Source organism: Aspergillus nidulans, chromosome IV (genome assembly GCF_000011425.1).
Source record: "Aspergillus nidulans FGSC A4 chromosome IV".
Classification (NCBI taxonomy): domain Eukaryota; kingdom Fungi; phylum Ascomycota; class Eurotiomycetes; order Eurotiales; family Aspergillaceae; genus Aspergillus; species Aspergillus nidulans.
The window spans coordinates 2,767,132-2,791,140 of record NC_066260.1 but is presented as its reverse complement, the minus strand read 5'-3'; the positions used below and the strand labels follow the sequence as shown (position 1 = coordinate 2,791,140).

Below are 24,009 nucleotides of genomic sequence, written 5' to 3'. Positions count from 1 at the left end.
ACCCCTACTACTATAAAGGGCGTCTAAGGATTCCTGGGCTTTGCCAACTTCTACCAATAGGTTCATCCCTAACTTCTCAGGGATTATACACCCACTAAACAACTTGACAAAGAAAGGGACACCCCTTCTTGTAGACTAAGGAGTGCCAGGATAGCTTTGATCTGCTTAAGGAAAAGTTTATTACTGGACCTGTCCTAGCAACCTTTAACCCTTCCTACTGTATAGTAGTAGAGACTGACTCCTCAGGTTATAATACAGGAGGAGTTCTCTCTTAATATAATAAAAAAGGGGAATTGCACCTATGTGCCTACTTCTCTAAAAGGAATTCCCCAGCTGAATGCAACTACAAGATCTATGACAAGGAGCTACTTGCAATTGTACAATGTCTTGAAGCCTAGGATGCTGAACTACACTTATATAGAGAATTCCAAGTTATTACTGACCACAAGAACCTGGAGTACTTCTTCTCCCCAAGGAAACTGACAGAGCAGCATGTACAATAGTCCTTATTTCTCAGCCAGTTCAACTTCAAGTTAGTATATAGGAAAGGGTCAGCCAATCAGAGAGCTGATGTACTTTTATAGAGAGACCAAGACATGCCTGATAATAAAGATAACAGGGTCAAGTCTTGTACAATACAACTCTTTAGTAAAAAATACTTGGGAAAAATAGTAGTTGCCACTCTTCAACCAACCAGAGAGCCACCACGCAAGCCGTGTGAGAAAGGTAACATGTGGAAAGAGGCACTCAAGCAGGATAAAGGGTATAATAGGGCAATACAGTGCCTGAAGGATGGAGCAAGGAAATTTCCCCCACATCTACAGTTGAAAGTAGGAACCTCGGAATGCTAATTAGACGCCCAAGGCTATATCCTCTTCCGCGGAAGGAGGTGGGTACCTGGGAGTAAACAGCTCTGTACAAATATAATTCAAGCTGCGCACAACTCTATATTGACAGGACATCCTGGCCGGGAGCAAATATATATACTAGTTAGCCGTGAGTATTTCTGGCCTAACATGTCCCAAGACATCAGGAGATTTGTCCGAAACTGTGATATATATAGAAGGACAAAATCTTGGAGGGACCAGAGAAAGGGACTATTAAAGCCCCTCCCTGTGCCTGATCATCCCTAGCAGGAGATTTCAATAGATTTCATCACAGACCTACCAGAGAGTAAAGGTTGTACAAACATCATGGTTATCACAGACCAGTTAACCAAAGGTGTGATACTAGAAGGAATATCAGAGATTGACTCTGAGAGTGTGGCCTGGGCCCTCGTACGAGTACTTATAAGCAAACATGGGATCCTGAAGGCTATTACCTTGGACAGAGGAAGCCAGTTTACAAGTAATACATAGGCTCGCATATGTACCCTGACAGGGATTAACCGCCGACTATCTACAGCCCATCACCCCTAGACTGATGGATCAATAGAGAGGATGAACAGTACAGTAGAGACCTACCTCCGCATCTATACCTGCTATGACTAGAGGGACTGGAACAGGTTACTCCTACTTGCAGAGCTAGCAATTAATAGCTGTACATTAACAGCAACAGGGGTCAGCCCCTTCTACCTAAGCCATGGGTATAACCTCAGCCTATTTAGCCCTACCGAGGAGGTAGAGCAACTAGCCGAAGAACCAGCCAAGAGTCCTATCCAGAAAGGGGAAGCTATTATACAGAAAGTTAAGGAAGCCCTAGACTGGGCTCAAGCCTCCATGGCCTATTCCTAATAGAATACAGAGAATCAGGCTAATAAACACAGGAGCCCGGCCACAAACTACCAAGTAGAAGATAAGGTCTGGCTAAGTCTGAAGAACATCTGTACAGACCAACCCAGCAAGAAACTGGACTGGAAGAACGCCAAGTACAAGGTTATAGGCCTAGTAGGCAGCCATGCTGTACGGCTGAATACACCCCCAGGGATCCATCCAGTCTTCTATGTAGACCTGCTTCGGCTGGCTTCATCAGATCCACTTCCTTCCCAGAAGAATAATGATACCCAGCCCCCTGGCATCATTGTGAACGGCGAGAAAGAATACATGGTAGAGAAAATCCTGGACAAACGTCCCAGGAGATACAGGAGAGGTCACCGGCTGGAATACCTAGTAAAATGGTCAGGCTATGCTCGGCCAACCTGGGAAGCTGCCACAGCTTTGGAGGAAGCACAAGCTCTGGATGAGTGGCTGGATCATACAAAACAGTATAGACTTCAGGACGGCTCACTAAACAGAGATGCATATATAAAGGCTAAAGCGACATGACCTACCCCTATGACCTGTACTTCCTACATGAAGAAAGGGGGGGGGGTACTGTTATGGGTCCTTTGCCTATACAAGGACCTTAGACCTTAGTGACTCGGCCAAGGCCTGCGCTGTCCTGAAGGCGGTGAGCCACCTACAAGACTTCCTCACAACAACAATCCTTCTTTCTCCTTTCTTCTTTAGCGATTCCTTCCTGTACGTACGGCACGTCTAGATAGGAAGATCCATCTAAATACGTCCCTTAACAGCTTACATGCTGTCAGTGTCAGAATATCATGCTTTTTAATGGTATCAGTGACTTTGTTGGCAATATCCAGAGGTAGACCAGATGGGGGTAGAGTAGACTTGTTAAACCCAACCCACGAAACCCGCCCCAACCCGCCCCGACCCGCCAAGAAATGGGTTGGATCATGCTTTCTGAAAACCTGCTGGGTTTTGGGTCATAGTGGGCTATCCCGTGGATAAGCAAATAACCCATTGGTTTAAATTATTGGGTAATATGGGCTTTTGGGTTATAGAGCAACCCAAAATCCTAGATAGTTATTACTTTGTATTGCCTATTTAGAATACTTAAAAGGCTATGTCACTATAGAGGAAATGAGGGAAAACCTAGAATCTAACTAGGTTAAATTGTAATAATAGATTGTGGAGTATGTATACAGATTTTTAGAAAGTCAAGGTAGATTCTCTATATATTAATCAAAAGTTATAAATTTGTTATATAAAGTAATATATATTTATTAAGCTTAGACTTGTTAAACCACGGGTTGGGGCGGGTTTTCAGGCCTAGCTGATCCGCCCATGCGGTTTTTGGGGTGGGTTACCTGAACAGTAAACCGCCCATGGGTTTAGCAAATAATTCTAACCCAACCTAAATAACCCAAAATAACCCAGTTTTGCATATCATTACTTTAATAAGCAGTGATCTACATAGTTAATAAAATACTGTATTTAAATACTGTATTATAAACTATCTAAGTAAGAAAATGTAATTTAAATACAGTAATATACCTATTCAGATATCTTGGCAACCCAGCGGGTTGCTCCGCCGGGCTTTGGGGCAGCCAAAAATATCCAAAACCCAATGGATAATTAGAAGGTCTAACCCAACCCATTTCTTGGCGGGTCGGGGCGGGTTGGGGCGGGTTTCGTGGGTTGGGTTTAACAAGTCTAGAGTCTGTTATCTTGGACAGTATAGTCACTAGACACTGGACTAAATATTGGGTACGAGAGGATACAACTGGTGGGTAACCAATCAAATAAAAGCATGGCGCCTTATACCTGGGCGAGGTGAACATGGTTCAGAAATCAGGTTTACTGCAGATGCCAGCGTGGTTCAGAAACTGGCTGAATTTGATTTTACGCCGAGGGTTTTTCCGTTCCGCATTCTGAGCCACGATGGCAGAATCCTGACCCACGCCGACCTGTGAACCCCGCGGACGGGCGCCTTACCGGTGCCTATCCGCCAGTAGGAATATGAGGGATCGCCAGAGCCGTACCGGTCCGCCAGTAGGAATTCAAGGGACGAGCCGTACTGGGATCAACCCATATATTGTTGCAGTGGGATGTGGTGGTGTACGCAATCACCAATGCGTCACTGTAATGGTATTGCTTGGAGATGTCGAACTAACCACACTGGAGGTTATATAAAGGGCCTCCTGATGCCATGTATATAGAGATCTCCAATCCTTTCAATATTCTTCAGTACCAATCGAGCTCCCTCCATTGGATAATTACCGTTGATAGTCATCGCTTCGTTGTAGCTAGAGAACCCCGACGTTAGATCACGTCTTACACAAAGCCTAAAACACCAACACCACCGTCTACTTCTAAAAGCAACTAATCATTCAGTATAGGCAAGACTCCAGCAAATCTATGTCAGTTAGAAAAGCAGAAGCGGCAAATTGAACACCTTCAAAGCTGCTAATCAATATCTCCTAGTATAATAGAGCAGGCAGTGGATAAGATTGTCAAAGGTGCAGAGATTACTATACAGAATGCTGTTCTAGTACAGTAAGAGATCCAGCAACTTAGTGCAGGTATGATATACCAAAAAGAGAAGCAGAAGACAACAAGATATTTCAGCCAGTCTGGTGGCAGTCTGACAGGCAGTGAAGGACAGCAAAAGGCTCGAGAACATGAAGAACTTGCCCAAGAGGTAGGCTGCGGCATAACCGCAACCGCAGCTATGAGATTGATAACCATCGCCGCAATTGCGGTTATGGTCATGAGATTTGATATCCATCACCGTCACAGGCTATGGCCTGGATCCTGGTTGTCGGCCATGCCCTCAACCTGGTCCTAAATAAGGTTTCTGCAACATCAGTGTACAGCTTGGGAATTGCGGCCTGGTAGGAAAAGAGATCTGTCGGCATGCAAGTCCGGGAAGTTGGAGATCTTGACGTATGATTAAGCTTAATAAAAAGGGGGGAGAAGATATCCGCGCTTCTATCTTTTGTTTCTTCTTCTAAGCTTGTGATACTTGTGAATACAGGACAGCCAGTTGAAAACAATACTGCCTACGCCCGTGACAATCACTATCACCGCAAATTCGAGGTTTACCGCGGTTTCACTGCGGTTAACCTCACTATGGCCGCACTAGCATAACTCTCGCTTAATTATCCGTTTTGAGCGCCCTGCATGGTAGTTATGAAGCTTACAAATGCTTATTACCGTCCGTTTTAAACACGCGTTCGAGTTCATCAGCGACAAACTTAGCTGGCCAGGCTCAATCACACGCACTTTGGCTAAGGTGAACACGCACTGGGGCCCCCTATGGGGCCAATCAAGCACAGAAAAATGGCACTGCAGGTCGGGTACTCCGCAGCCTATAAGATATAGGCTACATACGTGTAGTCAGTATAGCTTCATTCTGGCCTTCTTCCTTTGAGGACACATGCATATTACACAACATAGACAAATTATACATTTTTACAAAAACCAATTTTTTCTCAGTCTGTTTGCATCAGAAGAAAACAAAATCCATCCTAGCCATTATATCCATATTCAGCAATTTCCAACCTTTTTAAGACTTGATCCATACCTATACTACATTCTTAAACACATTGCAGGGACTGATATCGAATATGTTGTGCATAGCCCCGCCTTATGTATGCAGGTTTAAACACACGTCCCCCAATGATCACACACATTACCAAGATGTGGAATGAATTGGCAAGGTCTCTTGCACGCACTATTGCAGCACCAGGCACAGCCACTCCAGTCACAGCATTGTTGGCCGGGTTGGAGATGACAATCTATATATGCCCAGGCACAATTTCCGTTAGTAACACATCTAGAAGAAGGCTTGTGCGGCACGCAGTAAAACTGATATGGCGTCTATGAAGACTATTGTGATAGGGGTTAGAACAGATGGGAGTCTTACCCTGCGGTTCAACCAGGCTAGATTCATGTTCATTACCACTAGTGGGGGACAGCAGCTGCTGAATATTTTCCAAAGAAATGGCTTCTTCATGCAAACAGCATGTCCAACAGTCACCCTGGAAGGGATTAGCTATGTCTTATAGCTGTACAAAAATCAGACTTTACCAATTTCTTTGGATCCTATACACCGAGAGACGAGTATTAGTTCTCCGCTTTACCTGAATATAGTGTGATAGGAGTTTACCATTTCCCCAGGACATGCAGGCTTTTTGTCTAAGCAAGCACGGAGACAACCTGGATGATCATTCTCTAAGTTGATATTTGGTGCTGCAATTGCTGAGGAGATTAATATAGCAAATATGGTAACAAGAACAGAGAAAAGATGCATTTATGAAGCTATAGGAGGGGATGCACAAGAATATGTTTTAATTTGTAAATAATGGCGTTATGAATAAACACTAATAAGAGTGGGAAAGAACAACCTTTTATAGACATATAGACTACATGCAGCCCATATTTATGAAACATGATCTTCGTCATAGACCCAACAATCCTTTACAATGACTGGCTAACTTTATACACAGTAATTAAAGTTCTCAAGACATAGCCCAAGATTTCAAGTTCGACAAGGTTAAACTTGGCATTCTAGACCGTAGATGTAAATATATTGCTCTTACTAATTATTTCATGATACCAGTATATGAAGGCACACCACACCTCAAGGGACAAATATGCTTTGCCTAGATGTACTTGGATGCAAGGTTTATGGCATGGTCGTGAATAGACTTTATTCAACTTAATTAGGGGCTTGCATGGCAGACGCCAACACTTCTGGATTGACCTCACAGTAGACTTCGCAAAAACCCGCAGTACCCATTACGGGACATGACACGACCCGCAATCGGGTTGGATTTTGTGTCCAGTTGTCTGACCCGCACGCGGTGTTAAGGATCTACTTCGTCAGGATAGATCGGCCTGTTAACCAGGTAAGGACTCCAATCCCATAAAAGATTATTGAAAGGGGGACGAATGATCGATGTAGTCAAAAACCCTGGAGGTTTCCCCAGGCCGGGGAACCTCCCTCGGTCCTAAGTATGTCTATGGAGTTATGCGCATGTAACCTGGTAGTAACATCATGACGAAGTCCATCCGAAACGGGGCTGATCCCGACGGTTCCGCCAGCGTCGCATTTTCCAGAGGGCGACCCTAGATTTCGATTATACCCAAAGTCTGCCTGGGGCGCTTGGATCTTGATATCGAGCCTTAGCAGAATCCGTAACAGGCGGGTTATGGGTTCTGAGTTCTGACAATGAGCCAGCAATTCCAATGGGTACCCATGCAGGTTACAAGCAATGCAAACACTAGGCATGATGTACTAGCATAATTTATGCAGATTCTCTCCGTATTTCTCTGTATTCCTTGTCACAGGCTTAGAATCTTATTAGTAAGTCATCCTGCTGTCGATACAGTGACATTACTATTAAATCATGAGTACCACTATTTTTTTATGAATAGCCAACCCCATATATTTTCAGTTTGATATGGAAATATTATGTGACACTCATCCGGAACACCGGCGCGAGGAACAAGACCACTGGCTGATCAGGCCACACCATATAGTGGCCTGACCAATATCTCCAACTTCTTATAATCTGACCGTCAATGTAATCGAGAACAATAAATAGAGGACCTATCGTCAACAAGATAGACAAATCAATCATAAAATTAGGCTTCGTCACATCCCGATAATACCCGGACCCTACCTAACCCAACGCTGGGTCTTGGGTTTTGCCTTAAAGCCCGAAATCCAATGGGTAAGAATTTCTAGACCTCAGAAGATCAATTAGAGGTCCAGCTAAATAGTTTAGACTGGCTTGAGAGAAAGGTATTATTTATTATTTCTTTCTACTACATTTAAGAATACAGGGTTATTACTGTATTAAATAATCTAAATACCAGCTTTAGTATATATAATATAGAGATTATCTAGAGTACTATTATTAGGTAAGTATAAAGAATAGGAAGCTGGAAGACTAGAGACTAGAGAAGAAGATAAAGTATTACAAGGTACTAGAGGTAAAGAAGGTGTCACGAGCTAGAGTTGTTGATACTAACAGGTAGTATTAGACTAGAAGAATTCGCTAGAGAATTAAATCACAGTGACCGTCGAGCTTCCTATATGTGTCATGGACCAACGTTGGTGCCAACCTTGATTCGTTATTCCAGAAGTCAGCAACAATTATACAAGAACTGGCCTGTACAGGGCTTATCCCAGACCAGAGATTCAATCAGCAGTTGGTTCCTAGTGGACCAGCTCGTCGCAATTCGGGCAATGCTCGAATCAAGACTTCGGGCGTAGCTCGTCACAGAAGGAACTAGTTCAGAGAAAACTGATAAACTATTATTAAACTCTATATTACTATAATCCTATAACGTTGCAATATTATAATATTATAATGCTGCTAGGCCAGCAGCAGCTATCTGGCAAGTGCCAAGATAATATATTTTTAGATATTTTTCATAAATTCATTATATATAAATAAATAAGCAATAATGCTCAGTAGTCTATTAGTTATATCTCCTTTTTTTTTACTTCCAGGTGTATAGATCGAAACCAAGCAGGGTTAATCTATATTTTATATATTACATAGATGTTATAGGTTTGTATTACAGACATCAGAACCCACGCAGTGACCCGCAAATCCGCGCGGACTGAAGATTTTGCAACCTGCACCGCACCGCTGCGGTGCGGATTGACAATTCTACGCAGGGTCTTGGCGGGTGACCACCCACAGGGACCTTTCTCTGAGAGTTACTATATTACAGAACTGCGGGGCTTTTGCTGCCATTCTCAGATAAGGCTTTGTCATGGTGCTGTTACTAGGTTATATCTATATAACTCCACAAATGTATTTAGGAAAGACATCCCCAATCTGGAGATCTCCAAGGTTTAGTCCCGTATTAAATTCTTCGTTTCCTTATCATTAGCTCTACATGGGACTGGTGTCCTTACCTGGCTAACAGGCTGATCTGCCCTGACAAAGTAGATCCTTAACAATTAGTGTCTGCATAAGCATTGGCGAGCCGGAGCTTGCAATTCCGATATCCCAAATAGGAAAGTTCTATATATGACTAGCTGTTATATACGGTGGAAACTGATAAGAAAAGCTGGTAGTAATCCTGATCTTTGCTAGGGGCACACACTGACAGCTGAGGAGCACATACTGCCCTGGGTCTTGAAGCAGGCGAGAGCCAGTCAGTAAAACACGGAAAAATGCCATTGTAGCTGCGGTAGCATTGCAACTAGGGACTAGGCGGCCATGTCGGCCATCCAATAATGACAGCTGTACGTCCCTTTCCACATCTCATCCCAGGCACCGGTGCTCGGGATGAGCCCTCACATAACAGTTTCATATCACTTTTAGGCGCTAAATGGTGGCTCACAGGTTTGAGAGTTATGGGTGGAAATGCGGCCGCTTCACAGCCCCGATTGCAGTTAATATCATTGTCAATTTCACAGGTCATCATAGTTGCAACTCTGCTCGTCTTATCAACATGCAGTGATAGGTCAGAGGATTTGATTGGCCATTCGGAGTCCGGTTACGCACCGCTATTCCTATAATGGTAGGTAACATCAGGTGTCAGGCTCCAGCCAGTCCAGCTGCATGTTCTGTCTCTCTGGCAGATAAAAAAAAGGGCTTAACTCCTTCACTTCCTTCCGCTAATCACCGCATGTCGCAAATATGACTTCGAGCTCTCTGCCCTGTCTGGCTGCTGCCGACGCTGCATTCGGACCCCGTGTCAGTGTCGCATGCCGAGCCTTTGACTTCACTGTCTACTTTGAGGATTTGTTCTTCGCCTGCCTGCCCGCTGCGCTATTCCTTCTATGCTGTCCAGTTTCTGCATGCCTGCAGTGGAAGGAGCCTCGTCGGATTAAGCGATCGAAACTGCTCATTTGGAAGCTTGTATGTCGCCTTTCCCTTCTTCAGGATATGACCAAGTAGACGACTACCTAATGACACTTCTGAACACTGTTCTAGATCTCCTTGGTTGCGCTTTGGGTGTGCGAGACAAGTTTTCTTGTCGTGCGGAGACTAGGTTACCCAGCCCTCCGAAACAATGCTTCGTTGGCTGCCGACATGCTGGGGGTGGTCGCCATCGCAGGTGCTGGAGGATTATCGTACATCCACCATTGTCATTCCATTCGACCATCCACGCTGCTTGCACTTTTCCTTTCCGCTAGATCTCTTTTGACAATTGCCAGAGTGAGAACGCTGTGGCTTATCGGATCTTCAACCAATGAGGCCATAGTTCTCACTCTGGGCTTGGGTTTCACCATCTGCTCAGTGGTTTTCGAATCCCTGGGTAAGGAAGCTTCCTTGGTTTCGTCAACGCTGAAGCCCGCGACACCTGAGCCCTTCAGTGGCTTCTGGAAACAGGCGAGCTTCGCATGGCTGGCGGGGACGTTCCACCAGGGCTACTCAAACGTGTTTACCGTCACCGATTTGCCTGACCTTGATCCGCAACTAAGTGGTAGAGATGTCGGAAGGAAGCTACAGGAGGCCTGGGCCCACAAAGGTATACAGGGAACTCAAAGTCGCCATATACGAAAAGAAAGATCTGACGTATGATTCACCGTACAATTAGAGGATAAATCGGCAAAACACGCACTGCTCCGTTCCTGTCTGCGTGCCTACCGCACTCCGTTTAACTCGGCATTTATTCCGCGTCTGTGTCTGTCCGGGTTTACGTTTTGCCAACCGTTTCTTGTCAATGCAACAGTTTCCTGGGTTGGGAATACCTATGCTCCAATGGACTTTGGCAGAGCCCTGATAGGGGCATTTGCCATTGTTTACTGCGGAATGGCCGTGCGTCGATACTCTATCATCCCTCCTCCCTGCGACGCGTGAACAGCTACTAATGTAATCAGCTGACGGATACAGGCGAGCAATGCGCTTTACGGATACTTCACGTTCCGCTTTACGATTCGCCTCCGGGGCGGCTTGATCTCACTTATCCACGGACAAACGGTGCAGACCAAAGCGGCACATCTGGGCGGAAACACAGCCATAACCCTAATGGGAACCGACGTCGAACGGATCGCAAGTGGCTTTCGATTAATCCATGAGATGTGGGCCAGCATGATCGAAATCGGCGTCGCGATTTACCTGCTCGAGAGACAGGTCGGGGTGGCCTGTATCGTCCCCGCCCTGATTGTTGTTGGTCTGTACTTCCCATTATCCTACCTAATTTGGCAAATTTTCGGGATTCTGACCCTTGCTGGCAGTCTTTGTCGGTGCCACAGTCAAGCTCTCAGCAGCTAGCAGTACCTCACAGCGTGCTTGGATTGAGAGAGTTGAGGAGCGGCTTCGGATCACCTCATATTCCCTGGAGAGGATCACAGAGGTCAAGATGCTGGGATTGTCAGAAACAATCTCGCGCGTAATCCGGGGTCTTCGCGCGGCTGAAATCGCTGTATCTGCAGTGTTTCGAAAACTGCTCATTGTGCGAGTTATTCTCTGTTAGTCGTCCGAGTCAGTCAATTCGTAGATTTTTAAACTGATCAGATATTGTATTATGCAGCCAATGCACCGACAAATCTGGCTCCTATGGCGACATTCGTGGTGTACGCAATTATTGCTCTAGTGAGGGACGACCGATCAATTCTCGCGGCCACAGCCTTTACTTCCATTTCCCTCATTAGCCTGGTGACGACCCCGGTGTTGACTTTCATTCAAGCACTGCCAGCGGTTATACAATGCTTGGGATGCTTTGATAGGATCCAGGAATATTGCAACGAGGTGCCGGGGCCTCAACGTGCCGATACCTCCGACCATCGACCTTTCCCGGGTGCTGACGGTGATACGCCAATAGCTTTGGTGCAGGTTGCTGGTTCCTCGAAGAATGGAGGTGCCATACAGGAAATGGAAGGCCAGAGTTTTGGATGGGACCGATCTGCACCCGCCGTACTCCGCAATATTAGCCTCCAGGTACCTCGAGCCGCGATAACTATGATTATTGGGCCTACCGGAAGCGGAAAATCGACCTTGATAGGGAGCATTCTCGGTGAAACCGTTGCTCTTGGGTGCCCTTATGAAGGTAGTCGATCTGGTGTTGCATACTGTGGCCAAGAGACGTGGCTGCGAAGCCAAACGATACGCCAGAACGTTCTTGGTGAGCTTCCAATGGATCGACAGTGGTATAGAACAGTCATATCAGCTTGCGGGTTGCAAAAAGATCTCGCTCAACTTCCTCAGAGTGACATGACACCCCTTGCCGGTAATGGGACCACGTTGAGCGGGGGACAGAAACAACGCGTCGTAAGTGGAAAAAGACCGCTACCCTTACGGCTGACTTGCTGAGCGTCTTATATTAGGCATTAGCTAGAGCTGTCTACTCTCGGCACAAAATTGTTTTGCTGGACGATGTGTTTAGCGGCATTGATGCTACGACTGTGGAACATATTGCCAGACACCTGTTTGGTCCTGGAGGACTGCTACGCAAGATGCACACAACAGTTGTGCTTGCCACCCACTCGAGTACGTTGCGTCTCATAGCGTCTTGCCCAGCCATTGACCAAAAATGGAATTCGTAGGATTCGTTCTCCAATACGCCGATAAGATCGTTGTGCTTGCCGATGGCCGCATTGTCGAAACCGACACTTTGCAGAACCTCAAAGCCGGCAACGCCTTTGTTCAGGATATGGATAATGCTCTACCAATTCCCTCTCCGCTAGCTATCCAATATGGGAAGGAGACCATTTCTCCCTTTCGGGATCCAGATGATGATGATGATGATGATGATGATGATGACGATAGCGACGAGGCCGAGTCATGCAGTGAACAACAAAGTCAAAGTTTGAGTCGTCAGCAAGGAGACCTGTCCATTTATGCCTACTATGCTTCTGCCTCGGGGAAGATTACAGTCGCTTTGTGTTTGGGGTGCGCACTAATTTGGGCCATCTGCGGCGAGCTCACAAGTGAGTCTGAACCTGATCGTGCTGTACGATGTACTAGACACCCTGCTAACGAGGAAAAGCTGTGTGGCTCGATATCTGGACGTCGGCTAATGCGGAGCATCCCAACTCGCGGCTTGGCATGTACCTGGGTGTATATGTCTTCTTGGGAATTGCCAGTATTTTCTTCGCGATCGCCGTCTCCTGGTACGATTACGCCTGTCTAATGCAGCTGTTCCGAAGAACTAACTCACCAATGACATTGTGTAGGCTTCTCATGGTCAATATCGTGTCATCCTCGGCGCTAAAATTGCATGAGAGAGTGCTGACCAGTACATTTCGGGCGCCAATCCATTTTTTCCACCAGGTTGATATTGGGAGTATCACGAATCGGTAAAGAGCATCCCTCCCCATCCACCCGGTGCGGGCGCTGACAATGCCCAATCAAAGGTTCAGCCAGGATATGGACCTCATTGATATGAGCTTGCCTATAGAAGTCTTCAACGTACTTGCCTGTAAGTCTGCTTGAACATGGGTTTGGCATACCGGCGAGACTAACATTTATGCTAATGTTAGGGGGCTGCACATGCCTCGTCAAGCTGGTTATCCTGTGCGTCTTCGCTAAATACCTGTCCGTTGCCGTCCCCTTTGCGGGCGCGGTGGTGTATTTTACGCAAAGATTTTACCTCCGGACATCGCGCCAGTTGCGATTCCTCGACATCGAAGCGAAGGCGCCGTTATACACTCACTTTCTCGAGCTCGTCAAAGGGGCTGCTACGGTCCGCGCGTTCGGTTGGCAGCGCAGCTTTGACGAGGCCTGTCTCTCTCTTCTTGACGCCTCGCAGCGTCCAGTATACTTGCTGTTGTGTGTGCAGCAATGCCTGGGGTTCTTTTTGGACATGCTCGTCTCCATATTGGCTATTATCCTCATTACCACCGTTGTATTTCTCCGCGAAAAATTCGACCCGGGGGATGTGGGTGTTGCACTGGTTATGGTAATGACCTTCAATAATACGTTGATGCAGCTCGTCAAGGACTGGACGAATATGGAGACATCTATTGGTGCCGTGTCTCGCGTCAAGGGCTACACGAGCACGACGGATCCGGAGGAAAACACTGCAAATGTGCCGTCTCTGCCGGGGGACTGGCCGGCTGTTGGGAGAGTCGAGCTGTCCGCTGTAGTAGCCAGCCACCCGTGAGTGTAGCTTACCCAGAAGTGACGATTCTGACCGACTAAGATGACGTTATTAGGAGTCGATCGGAGCTTGTCTTGAAGGAGGTCTCAATCTCAATCAAGGCGGGTGAGAAGGTTGCAATCTGCAGGCCATCTGGAAGTGGGAAGACATCCCTCATCCTTGCCTTGCTTGGGATGGTCGAGGTACAAGAGGGTACCATCAGCATTGACGGGATCAATATTCTGGAGCACTCACGGGCTCAAGTCCGCAGGAAATTGAACGTCGTGACACAGGACCCCTTCCTGATTGCTGGGAGTGTTCGCTTCAACATTGATCCTTTACAGACAGCGTCCGATCAGAAAATTATCAGCGCATTGCAGATCCTTGGCCTGTGGGATAGGATTGCACAGGAAGGTGGCCTGGATGGACGAATGGAACCAGACGCATGGTCGCAGGGCCAGAGACAGCTTCTCTGTCTCGCCAGAGCAATGGTCCAACAGGGCAAATTATTGATCCTGGACGAGGCAATGAGTAGGTATGCTATGTTATATGCCATCACAAACGCGGACAATGCTTACCCAGCCTTTTTTCCCAGTGTCGACAACGAGACTGAAGACATTATGCAAGCAGCAATCAACAGCGAGTTCTCATCGCATACAGTCCTCGCTGTCATGCACCGCCTGAGGCATATTTATTGTTATGACCGCGTTGTCCTTCTCGTTGACGGGGTTGTGGTCGAGTTCGATTCGCCTACAGCACTACTTACTAAACAGTCGCGCTTTAAAGAGCTCTACGAGAGTGGAAAGATGTAATTATGTTGACCTCTTATATAGGAAAACTCTATTCAATACCTAGTCTCCACTGTTTCCGACCTCTTTCTCTGGAGTCCCTACACCGGATCCCCTAAAGGGGGATTTGCTCAAGATGACCGACGCCAGGCTGGATATCGGCTCAGGGCGTAGTATGTCGAATATAGATACCTGGCTGTCAAAGTGCTTAGAAGCCCAATTGCGCAGCTCGGTCGCTCGAAGGGAGTCAACTAGAGATGGAGAGAGTTAGTGTAGTCCAGGCTGTACATGACGAGGAAAGGTAGACTCACCTCCGTAGGCAGTTACGGGCTTTTCCACTGTTATGTTCTCGATCTCTGAAGCAATGGCATTTGCAATATTAAGCCGGAGTGCTTGCTCGACGACGAGTCTGGCGGCCTCGGTGTTGTTGGCTGCGCGGATTGCCTGAGCGTAATTGACTCGAGTCTGGCATGTCGTTGTCGTGGTGGCGGCACCAGGCCGTCGACAAATCCGATGATTAAATTTGGGATCCGACTGCCATGAGGTCGATAGGTTGGTGCTTCCACCGTCTTCAAGTCGTATTTCATCTGATATACCGACGACAACCTGATGTGGCAGTGGGGCGTTGTTCAACGATCGTCCTCGCAAAGCAGCACGCAGCGCGCTTCTCACCTCAGACTTGCTTACCATGACTGGGCTAAGATGGGGAAATTTGGCAAGAAGCTCAGTGGCGTCAACTCCTGATTGTGGACTAGTACTATCCGGCGAGACTGTGTCAGTGACAAGGCCCAGGTTCAAGCTGACTGCTGGCAGGCCGAGACGGCATCGGTAGGCTGCAAGTGCATCTTCAAATGTATTCCCAGCACTGTAGTTTGCCTGTGCGCTATTCCCAATAATTCCAGAGACGGACGACAATAAGACGAAGAAATCCAGATTCTCGTTGCCGAGGAACTTGTGCAAATTCCAGGAGCCGCGAATCTTCGGTGCCGCAGCTGCTTCCCATTTGGCACTATCCATGGTTACCATAGGAGAGTCGGCAAGCACCATAGCAGCCTGAATGATACCCTTAATGCTCCAATTTTTCATGGTGGCGGTGGATGCCAATGTCTGCACCGCTTCGGTGGAGGTGATGTCGCAGCGAACGACGTCGCAGCGACAGCCCTGCTGCGATAGGACTCGAAGTGTCTCTCTGGGGCCAGGCGTTAGGGCTCCCGACCGGGAGAGGAAGACTAGATGGCGAGCGCCATGATCATTGCATAGCCAGTGTGCGATCTGCTGCCCCAGCACACCGAGACCCCCGGAGAGGATATATGTTCCTGCAGGCGCGAGCTGGATGGGGGCAGGCACGGAGAATCGCAAGGAAAGGCAGTGGGACGGCTCGAATGAGAACACAATCCGTCCACTTGCACTCGCAGAAGAAGATGACCTCTGGAAAATTTTGTCCACGCGTGACACAGGCTGCTGCCATGCCGGTGGATTTGTTGGCAGCTCCGGCAGCACAATCGTCCCGTTGGCGAGGAGACGCAAAGCGGCCCTCTGGGAATATCTGACATTGGAAGGGTCTATATGCGTAGTGTATAGGGAGGCGAAATTGGTAAACCCTCGGGGCATAACATGGCCTAAAGCCACGTCTGCTTCTGGGTTCATATCGACAGCGACCAGGTGGCCGTTATGTGTTAGGCTCGACAGCATGTGAGGGACACATGACAAGTTCTGTAGAGACGAAAGAACCATATCAACGCCGCTGCGCGGGTTACTTCTCCGGATCATCCCAGATATTGCGCGTGTCACCTCGGCGAGAACTGTGCACTTTGTAGCCCAAGCAGCCTCGCGTTGAGGGTCGCCTGGTGGGATCACCACGAAAATATCCAGCAGCAGCCACTGAGCCATCTGCACCAGGGCATGTCGCAGCGCGGGGCCCTCAACGTCAATAAGAATGCTTTGCAGCCTCTGATGTACACCGAGTGGCGGCGATCTGGGTGGCGTATATTGTCCATAAAGCCGCATGCTGCTGACCGACTTATACTGTGCAAGAGGAGACGACCAGATGTTGCCAATCTCTGTGAGCAAATAGTAGGCACAAGCCAGGGGATTTATCCAATAAGCTACTTGGACTGGCGAGAGGTCAGTGGGGACTTTGACAACATTAGGTGCATCCTCGCAGAACCGATTCTGGATATTAGCGGACTGAACGAGAACAGTGTCTCCAGGACAGAGCTCCGTGACGCCGTGCCCTATTTTTTCAACAATCCCTACTGTGTCGACTGCCATCAAGGACGAGAAAAGAGGCCTCTCCTTTGATTGGCCTGGGAATGTGGTAGAAATTGTAGTGTATCGGGTATTAATCAAGACTTCGTTTGCCGTAAGGTCCCCCTCCATATGGTTGGGATCGACAGCTACCCAGTGCACGGATCCGTCGGGGCTAACTTGTAGTCGTGTCGGATGGCGGAGATTGGATAGAGGCACTGGCAGACATGCGGACGGCTTCACGTCCCGTCCAATCTCTATATCCATGGCCTTGTTCGCTACCAAACGGGGAATGTAGAGCCTCCCACCCGACTCGGCAACTTCGGTTTCCATGGCCTGTACAGTACCCTGGAGCGCTGCAAGGAGCACATTCACAATAATACCGGCAGCAGTACCCGGCATCTGGCTTGCTTCGTGCGATAAATCCAAGTGCTGAAGTGGCACGAGCGGATATTCAGAGCGTGCCGTGCGTAGAAAGCCTGTTGTCGGTGCATATTGGATGCCTGCTTCGTCCGGTGCTAAGAGATTCCCTGTTGTGGTCCAGAGCAGATAACGTGGCCGGCTGGCAATGAGGTTCCGGAAATGGGTTAGGCCTTTATCATCCACATCGTAGAAGAAGGGGCAGCTATTCTCGACCAGAGAGACGACACATTGGTTGTGAAACGAGGCGATAGGATCATCCCAATGCACGACACGTACATTATGGATACCAGCCGCACTCAATAGCTGGACAATTGTCTGGCGCAGATGAAGAGTCTGATCCGTGGTGTCACGCTCAAGGATTGTGATGCTGTCTGTTTCCGTAGTAAATGGAACTTGTAAAGTAGATTCTTGACCTGGCGCCGCAAGTGCGACTTGGAGCTGCGAGTTTGGCATCTGCAAAATGGAGAAACCTTTGTTCTTGATCAGCTCCTCTAGCCACGTATCGCCAGCTAAATCATCGCAACCACCGCGGCCGAACATTACTAGATGGCCGCACGGCTTCATAATACTTGAGAGTGACGCTGAAAGCCAGGAAATTTGATCAGATAACCTGGCGTCCACGACAACTGCATCGTACGAGGCGCTGGCGGATAACTTTTGCTGTACGACGTGCTGTGGCAGAGCACGCCTCTGACTATGAGAGAACTCAATCAACTGCCCATCTTCGCAGGGTTCGAGTAGCGTAATCTGACCAGCCATGTTAGACGACTCGACACATGTCAGATGTTCGGCAGCGGCGACGAACAGCACGTTGGCGTCGGCGTACTTATGCCTGAAGGAATCAAGCCACGTATCAACCCATTCCAGGGAATTGCCCACATGAGACCCTATAACCGAAGAGACATCTTCCTTCCAGACGAGATTAGCAGTGCGTGCTGGGATCTCCGCCGTCTCGGAGGAACCGTCTCCCACATTCGTCATAGCCAAGGAGTCAATAACGATCTTGGGTGCGCTCGCGTCTGCGTCCGTAAAAAGAGAGTCTGCTACTACGGACCCATCGACGTGCCGCGCAGACGAAGTCCCTATAAAAGATGACCCCGCACCGGATGGTAAGTCTGTCGAGATGAAAATTCTACCCACAGAGGCTGGCACGAATGGCTGTCGTAAGTCATCTTGCGCCTGTAATGCAGCAAAGGACAGCTGAAAGGCGCAGTCGAGAGTTGCAGGATGCAGCAAATGAGGATACTCAAACTGCTCTGGCATGACTGACTTAGTATCTGGAATCTTGAGCGAACTGCAAGCGGTGCGATACTCCCTGGAGACAGTGATGCGGTCCAGGCCCCGAAAGGTCGGCCCATAGTTCAACCCTAGAGCAGCGAGGCTTTTATAAAATGTGCGGTGATCTATATGAACTGTGGTGTTCTCACGAGCCTCGCGCAGTACCGACTGTGCCGCCTCCCATTCCTGTTCCTGGGCCGCCATCTCCACCGGATCCAGCAGGTTTCCAACATGACATACAGTGGCAACCGAGCCATAGGCCAGCCTGCGTGTGGAGTCTGGAGACTCCGAGTAGATACTAAAGCTGTACACGCCATCCATGACAGTATGAGGGAGAAGAGTCAACGAGATATCAACCGCTGGACCACTGTCTTGCAGAGCAAGGCCAGTTTCGAAGGTGACGTTGGTAAACTCGACCGCCCGGATGGCTGCCGGCGTTGGAGCCTGGCTTACAACAGCCTCCAGTGCCATGACCAGGTATCCAGCGGCTGGGTACAGGCAGACGCCAGTTATGGTGTGGTCCGCGAGCCAAGGGTTCTCCGCGATACTGAGGAGGTTGCGCCACCTCGGCTCGAACTTGTTTTGTCCGTTGACTGGCACCCCGAGGAGGTCAGTTCGGGGCTGGGAGCGCAACCGAACCGGACGACTGGATGAGGTGTCATGCCAGAAGCGATGCTCATGGTTCCACGGATATGATGGCAGGTGTGGAAGGGTAGCTAATGTAATATCCTGCGTCGATATCCCGTTGACACGGTCAAGATCGACAGCGTGCCCAGTTGCCCAAAGGAAACCAGCTGCCTCAAGAGCTGCGCGTCCGGCGTGCTGTCCAGCTACCAGCATCGACCTATACGGCGGCTGTGTCGGAATGTTTGGGCCGATGCTGCTCAGGATCTGTTGAATCGGACCCTGTAGTGTCTTCGTGGGGCCAATCTCGAGGATGGCGCTGTATTGTGTACCAGAGGAAAGGAGGGTCTGCAGCGCCCCTGCAAAGCGTACAGGCTGAAGCATGTTCTTTACCCAGTATCCCCTGCTGAGGCCACTACTCCCAACGGCTTCTTCCGTTACCGAGGAGTACATGGGCACTGTGGCCGACAGAGTGCGTTCCGGTAATCGAGTCAGCGCGTGGTCCAGATCTGGCGCAATGACCGCCATATAGGCAGAGTGGTAGGCGACACCAGTGCGGAGGATACGTGAAAATTTGCCATCCCGACTTAGAACATCGTGTAGGGCGGCAATCGATGGCTTGGAGCCTGAAAAGGTGACACTGCGTGGGCTATTAATGCAGGCGATTGTTACCTCATCTGCACAGTCAATGTTGGCCAAATGCCTGTTCGCTTCTGACTCTGACAAACCAGCTGCCAACATGCTCCCCTCTACCCCATTGCGAGATGCGACAGCTGCCGAAAGATATCCACGATGAAAAGCAATATACATGGCCTCATCCGCTGATATGATTCCTGCGGCGTAGGCGGCCCCTGGGTCACATCATAAGTACATATTCACTGGTATGAAGGCAAAAGTCCCAACCTACCAATCTCCCCAGAGGAATGTCCAACAACTGCACCAGGCTGGATTCCCCAGTCTGACAACAGGTCAACAAGGGCAATCTGGAGGGCAGTGCAGACTGGCTGCGCGTGCTCTGGGCGTGCCAGTGTCTCTGCGTCTGCCCTTAGTAGCATATTTATGATCTCCCAATCAACTCCACACATATCCAAGACCTTTTGGCTCCTCCACAGGCTTGCTCTAAATGCGGAGTGGCAAAGAAGCTCTTTGCCCATGCCGGGTCGCTGGGCTCCCTGGCCGGTGAAGACAAAGGCAACTTTGTTTTGAGCAGAGACTCGCTGAACTGTTAGATCCTGAGGCTTTCCCAGTTGTTCGAGCCATTCCGTCTCAGTGCCGGCCACAACATAGCTTCGGAAGTCAAAGTGACTTCTTCGTGTCGCCAGAATGTGACACAACGAGTCAGTCACCGTACTCTCACTTTTATGTGACAGGGAGTTTCTCATGAAGTACGATGCATAAGAGTCTGCGACACGGCGAATGCCGGCCCGGTCATGTGCTGAGAGCACAAGGAGGCGTAGCCTTTCGTTTCCATCAGCATCCTCGGACCGGATGTCCGCCAGAGACTGACGAGGATCTGTAATATCGAGGCCAGGCATGTGGTGCATTTGCAAGAAGCTCTTAGCATCCTCGAGTATAGCATGAGCGTTGGCACCACCAAAGCCAAACGAATTCACACTGGCGCGGCGGACTCTGTCCTGCGGCCATGCCATATTCTCTTGCGGGAGTGCAATATTCCATTCCGTCAATCGAAGCTCGGGATTGACCGTCGTCAGACCAGTGACGGCGGGGATAGTCCCCGCTTCAAGACATAGGACTACCTTGATAACCCCTGCCAGCCCGGCAGCGCCCTCTGTGTGGCCGACATTAGGCTTAACACTACCTACATAAAGTGGTCCGACATCGCTATCTCTGCGGGCAGAGGCTACGGTCTGCGCGATTGCTCGCATCTCGATTGGGTCCTGAAGATGTGTGGGTTAGACTAAAGTTTTCGGAAAAGGGACAGGGGCATCATGGACGTACTCCTTGTGGTGTCCCTGTTCCATGCGCCTCAAAATAAGCGGTCTCGGACAACGGCAACCCAGCCTTCTGGTATGTCTCGCGAATCAGGAATGCATGAGCATCTTGGCTTGGTTTTGTAATGCTGGGCGTTCTGCCATCATGGTTGGCGGCAGTGCCGCGGATTACGGCTCGAATGCAATCTCTGTCTCTCATGGCATCTGCCAAACGTTTTATCACTACACAGGCAATCCCTTCGCCTCGGCCGTATCCATTCGCCGATGCATCAAACGAGCGACTGATGCCGTCGGGGCCAATCATGCCCATTGCTGAGTACTGCGCCATGAAGTTAGGGTGCAAGATGAGGTTCGTGCCAGTGATCAACGCCTGCATATCCATGTTAGATTTAACGAATCCTGCAAATCTTGATGGTGAAGGAGGAGACCTGAGTGCATTCGCCAGACTTTATGGCCTGGCAGGCTAGATGAAGACCGTATAGTCCGGATGAACAGGCAGTGTCCAGAGTTAAGCTGGGGCCGGTGAGATCGAAGAACCAAGAGATACGGTTCGAAATGATGGCTTTGTTTGTGCCGGTTGCAGCATGGGCGCCTAGTTGGTAGATATCATGCTCGGCGATCTCTTGGTAGTCGGCCGTCATGACGCCGCTGTACACTGCCGTCCTGCTTCTCGCTAGCTTTTCCATTGGAATGCCAGCTAAATGGTCTCAGCGGTGCCTTGGCATACATCAGATTCTGGTAAAAGGGGTGGGCCGAAGTACCATTTTCAAAGCTTTCATACGCTACTTCCAAAACGAGACGCTGCATTGGGTCCATTACTTCCGCCTCGCGCGCAGTGATGGAGAAGAAAGGCGCGTCAAAATGGGGGACATCGTCGAGGAAGAAGCCTGAGGTCGTGCAGGTCTGGGATACCGACATTCAGCATTGGCTAATCTGTATTAGAGGTGCTCTTGCTTACTGCGCCCAGTCGTTGCCTTGATGGATGGAACCAGGCGTCTGCATCCCAACTCCGCTTAGGGATGCGCGAGTGACCAGTGCGCCCCTGCTGGATCATCTGCCAGAACTCGTCTGTGGATGAGGCGCCGGCAAAGCGGCAGGCCATGCCTACTATTGCAATAGGCTCGTTGTCGGTCATGTTGCTTGGTGGAGAGGTCGTGCGGTCAGGAAATGACGGAGATACTAGAAAAAACACAAAACATGCAACTTATGTATAAGCTCAACACCGAGTTATTCGCAGAGTCATTGATCTAGAGTGTCCACGTGCATTTGGATCTCCAACCGGGGAGCGAAGTGGAGCCATACATTCTGAGATGTAACGTTCTGCAGGCTTTATCTATGTTCGCTGCCCGGTCTCAATCTATAGGAGTTCTAGCTAATTTACTTGCTCCGCTGCCATCTCATCGTTGTCCGGAAGGGGACTATCAACGCGTTTTCCATGTCCCAGACACCTTCCTTTATATATACGTCAGACGACAGCGTTTGCTTCAGGGATTCCATGTCTTCTTCGTTTACTACCATAGCTGACCCCTTGAACGGACGTTGAATCCCCTCACTAACATGCTTCTCAAATAGTGGGCCTGAAATTTCCCTTTATTTAGCATTTCCTGTGTGGCAAGGAACAATAGCAATCATATACACTTACCGGCCCATGAAACGTAGCCTTGTTGATGAAGCCGCACGAAGTTGGGGGAATGCCTAGGGCGAATGGCCAGGCGGCGCTCGAGCTGTTGCAGCTCTGTTAAAGCATGCCTCGGATGCACACAGATGGGGAATAGTTACCACGTTGGGTAGGTCTGGAATAACCACCAGAAGTTCCTTTGTACTGTTCTTTGGGCGAACGAGGGGCTCTGTTGTAGGCCGTGTAGCCAGCCCATGCATCCACTTTTTGCCAATAAAGGGGCGAAGCATAGAGCAGGCCATGATTGTTTTGTTCATGATGCCCCATTGAAGTTGCAATCGCCTTTAGCGACATTTTATAGGTAACTTCAAAGTATCATATCTGGCCCTTATCACGGGTCCGGCGTTACGCTGACCGAAGGACCAGTCGGAATGTACAAGCTTTGGGCGACAATTTCCGGCGGGCATTATCATACCTGAAGCCGGCCATAAGGGCCTGGAAAGTACTATTCGCGCGTTCGTGGTGGTGATTGGTCTGATTCCTGGGTAGCCATACATTCTCTGGCCGTATAAGAGGATTCATTTTTGCAGTCACTTCAATACTAGTGTGCTCATCGCACACTCGTCCCATCTTTCAGTGTCTCGTTTTGATACGGAAATATGAGGCCACGTGATCTCTGGTAGATTGACCGGACATCGCCTGTTTCTAGAAGGTTCCTACCCTCTATATATATATAGTGGGGAGAGAGGAATACACACAAGAAAGGCAATGAAGGAATCTATTGTCAACAAGATAGGTGTCAATCATCACATGGCATCCGATCCTTAGTAGGCTACATTGGTGTAGTTGATGCAGTTTCCTCCTGCCCTTTATCCTCTGAGCATATTCCACAACACCATGACCTAGAATATATCAGTATATGCAGGGTATTTATAATCTAAGGTTTCCTCAAGGTTGCAATATTTTGCAAAGTTCAATTGATGTATGAGTATGATTGATTGTTCTCTGAAGCTATCGCTAACGATATCTGATACGAATATATCATGTTGAGCCTCGTGTCACGTGCCACGTGATCTGTATGGCATGATCTCTGGCCCCTGGCCTGATCCCTCGAGGAGTTGTACATTGAAGAAGGAACAACTATTGTCATAAAGATAGAGAATCAATCGTCCTATGGCATCCTATCCTTAGTAGGCTACGTTCGTGTAGTTGATGCAGCTTCCTTCTACCCTTTCCCCTTTGAGCATTCATAACAATATCATTTGTTATTTTGCCCGACGGTCGACCGCCTGGGTCACGAG

General features: G+C 48.8%; 6 protein-coding genes across 6 annotated transcripts, besides 1 other annotated feature; 3 read left to right on the top strand and 3 right to left on the bottom strand.

The window, feature by feature from the left end:
• Positions 1–24,009: part of a sequence feature (contig 1.133 1..81213(1)) that runs on past both edges of the window.
• ANIA_07840 (uncharacterized protein) lies at positions 1,194–1,733 on the top strand (the record flags this gene model as incomplete). The annotated part of the gene is made up of 2 exons (XM_676017.1): positions 1,194–1,221; positions 1,558–1,733. 2 exons carry the CDS (start codon positions 1,194–1,196, stop codon positions 1,731–1,733), a joined length of 204 nt encoding a protein of 67 aa, XP_681109.1.
• Positions 4,306–4,619, top strand: ANIA_11575 (uncharacterized protein; the record flags this gene model as incomplete). The annotated part of the gene is made up of 2 exons (XM_050612106.1): positions 4,306–4,422; positions 4,521–4,619. The coding sequence occupies 2 exons, from the start codon at positions 4,306–4,308 to the stop codon at positions 4,617–4,619; spliced, it is 216 nt and encodes a 71-aa protein (XP_050468060.1).
• ANIA_11574 (uncharacterized protein) lies at positions 5,290–5,676 on the bottom strand (the record flags this gene model as incomplete). The annotated part of the gene is made up of 3 exons (XM_050612105.1): positions 5,290–5,307; positions 5,459–5,521; positions 5,650–5,676. The coding sequence occupies 3 exons, from the start codon at positions 5,674–5,676 to the stop codon at positions 5,290–5,292; spliced, it is 108 nt and encodes a 35-aa protein (XP_050468059.1).
• Positions 9,392–14,590, top strand: ANIA_07839 (uncharacterized protein; the record flags this gene model as incomplete). The annotated part of the gene is made up of 12 exons (XM_050612104.1): positions 9,392–9,613; positions 9,689–10,226; positions 10,296–10,516; positions 10,592–10,871; positions 10,936–11,169; positions 11,232–11,968; positions 12,025–12,187; positions 12,244–12,627; positions 12,687–12,996; positions 13,054–13,122; positions 13,157–13,798; positions 13,855–14,590. 12 exons carry the CDS (start codon positions 9,392–9,394, stop codon positions 14,588–14,590), a joined length of 4,536 nt encoding a protein of 1,511 aa, XP_050468058.1.
• Positions 14,630–21,472, bottom strand: ANIA_07838 (uncharacterized protein; the record flags this gene model as incomplete). The annotated part of the gene is made up of 4 exons (XM_676015.1): positions 14,630–14,817; positions 14,878–19,989; positions 20,046–21,036; positions 21,098–21,472. The coding sequence occupies 4 exons, from the start codon at positions 21,470–21,472 to the stop codon at positions 14,630–14,632; spliced, it is 6,666 nt and encodes a 2,221-aa protein (XP_681107.1).
• Positions 21,697–23,290, bottom strand: ANIA_07837 (putative polyketide synthase; the record flags this gene model as incomplete). The annotated part of the gene is made up of 5 exons (XM_676014.1): positions 21,697–21,993; positions 22,049–22,269; positions 22,733–22,814; positions 22,870–23,050; positions 23,184–23,290. The coding sequence occupies 5 exons, from the start codon at positions 23,288–23,290 to the stop codon at positions 21,697–21,699; spliced, it is 888 nt and encodes a 295-aa protein (XP_681106.1).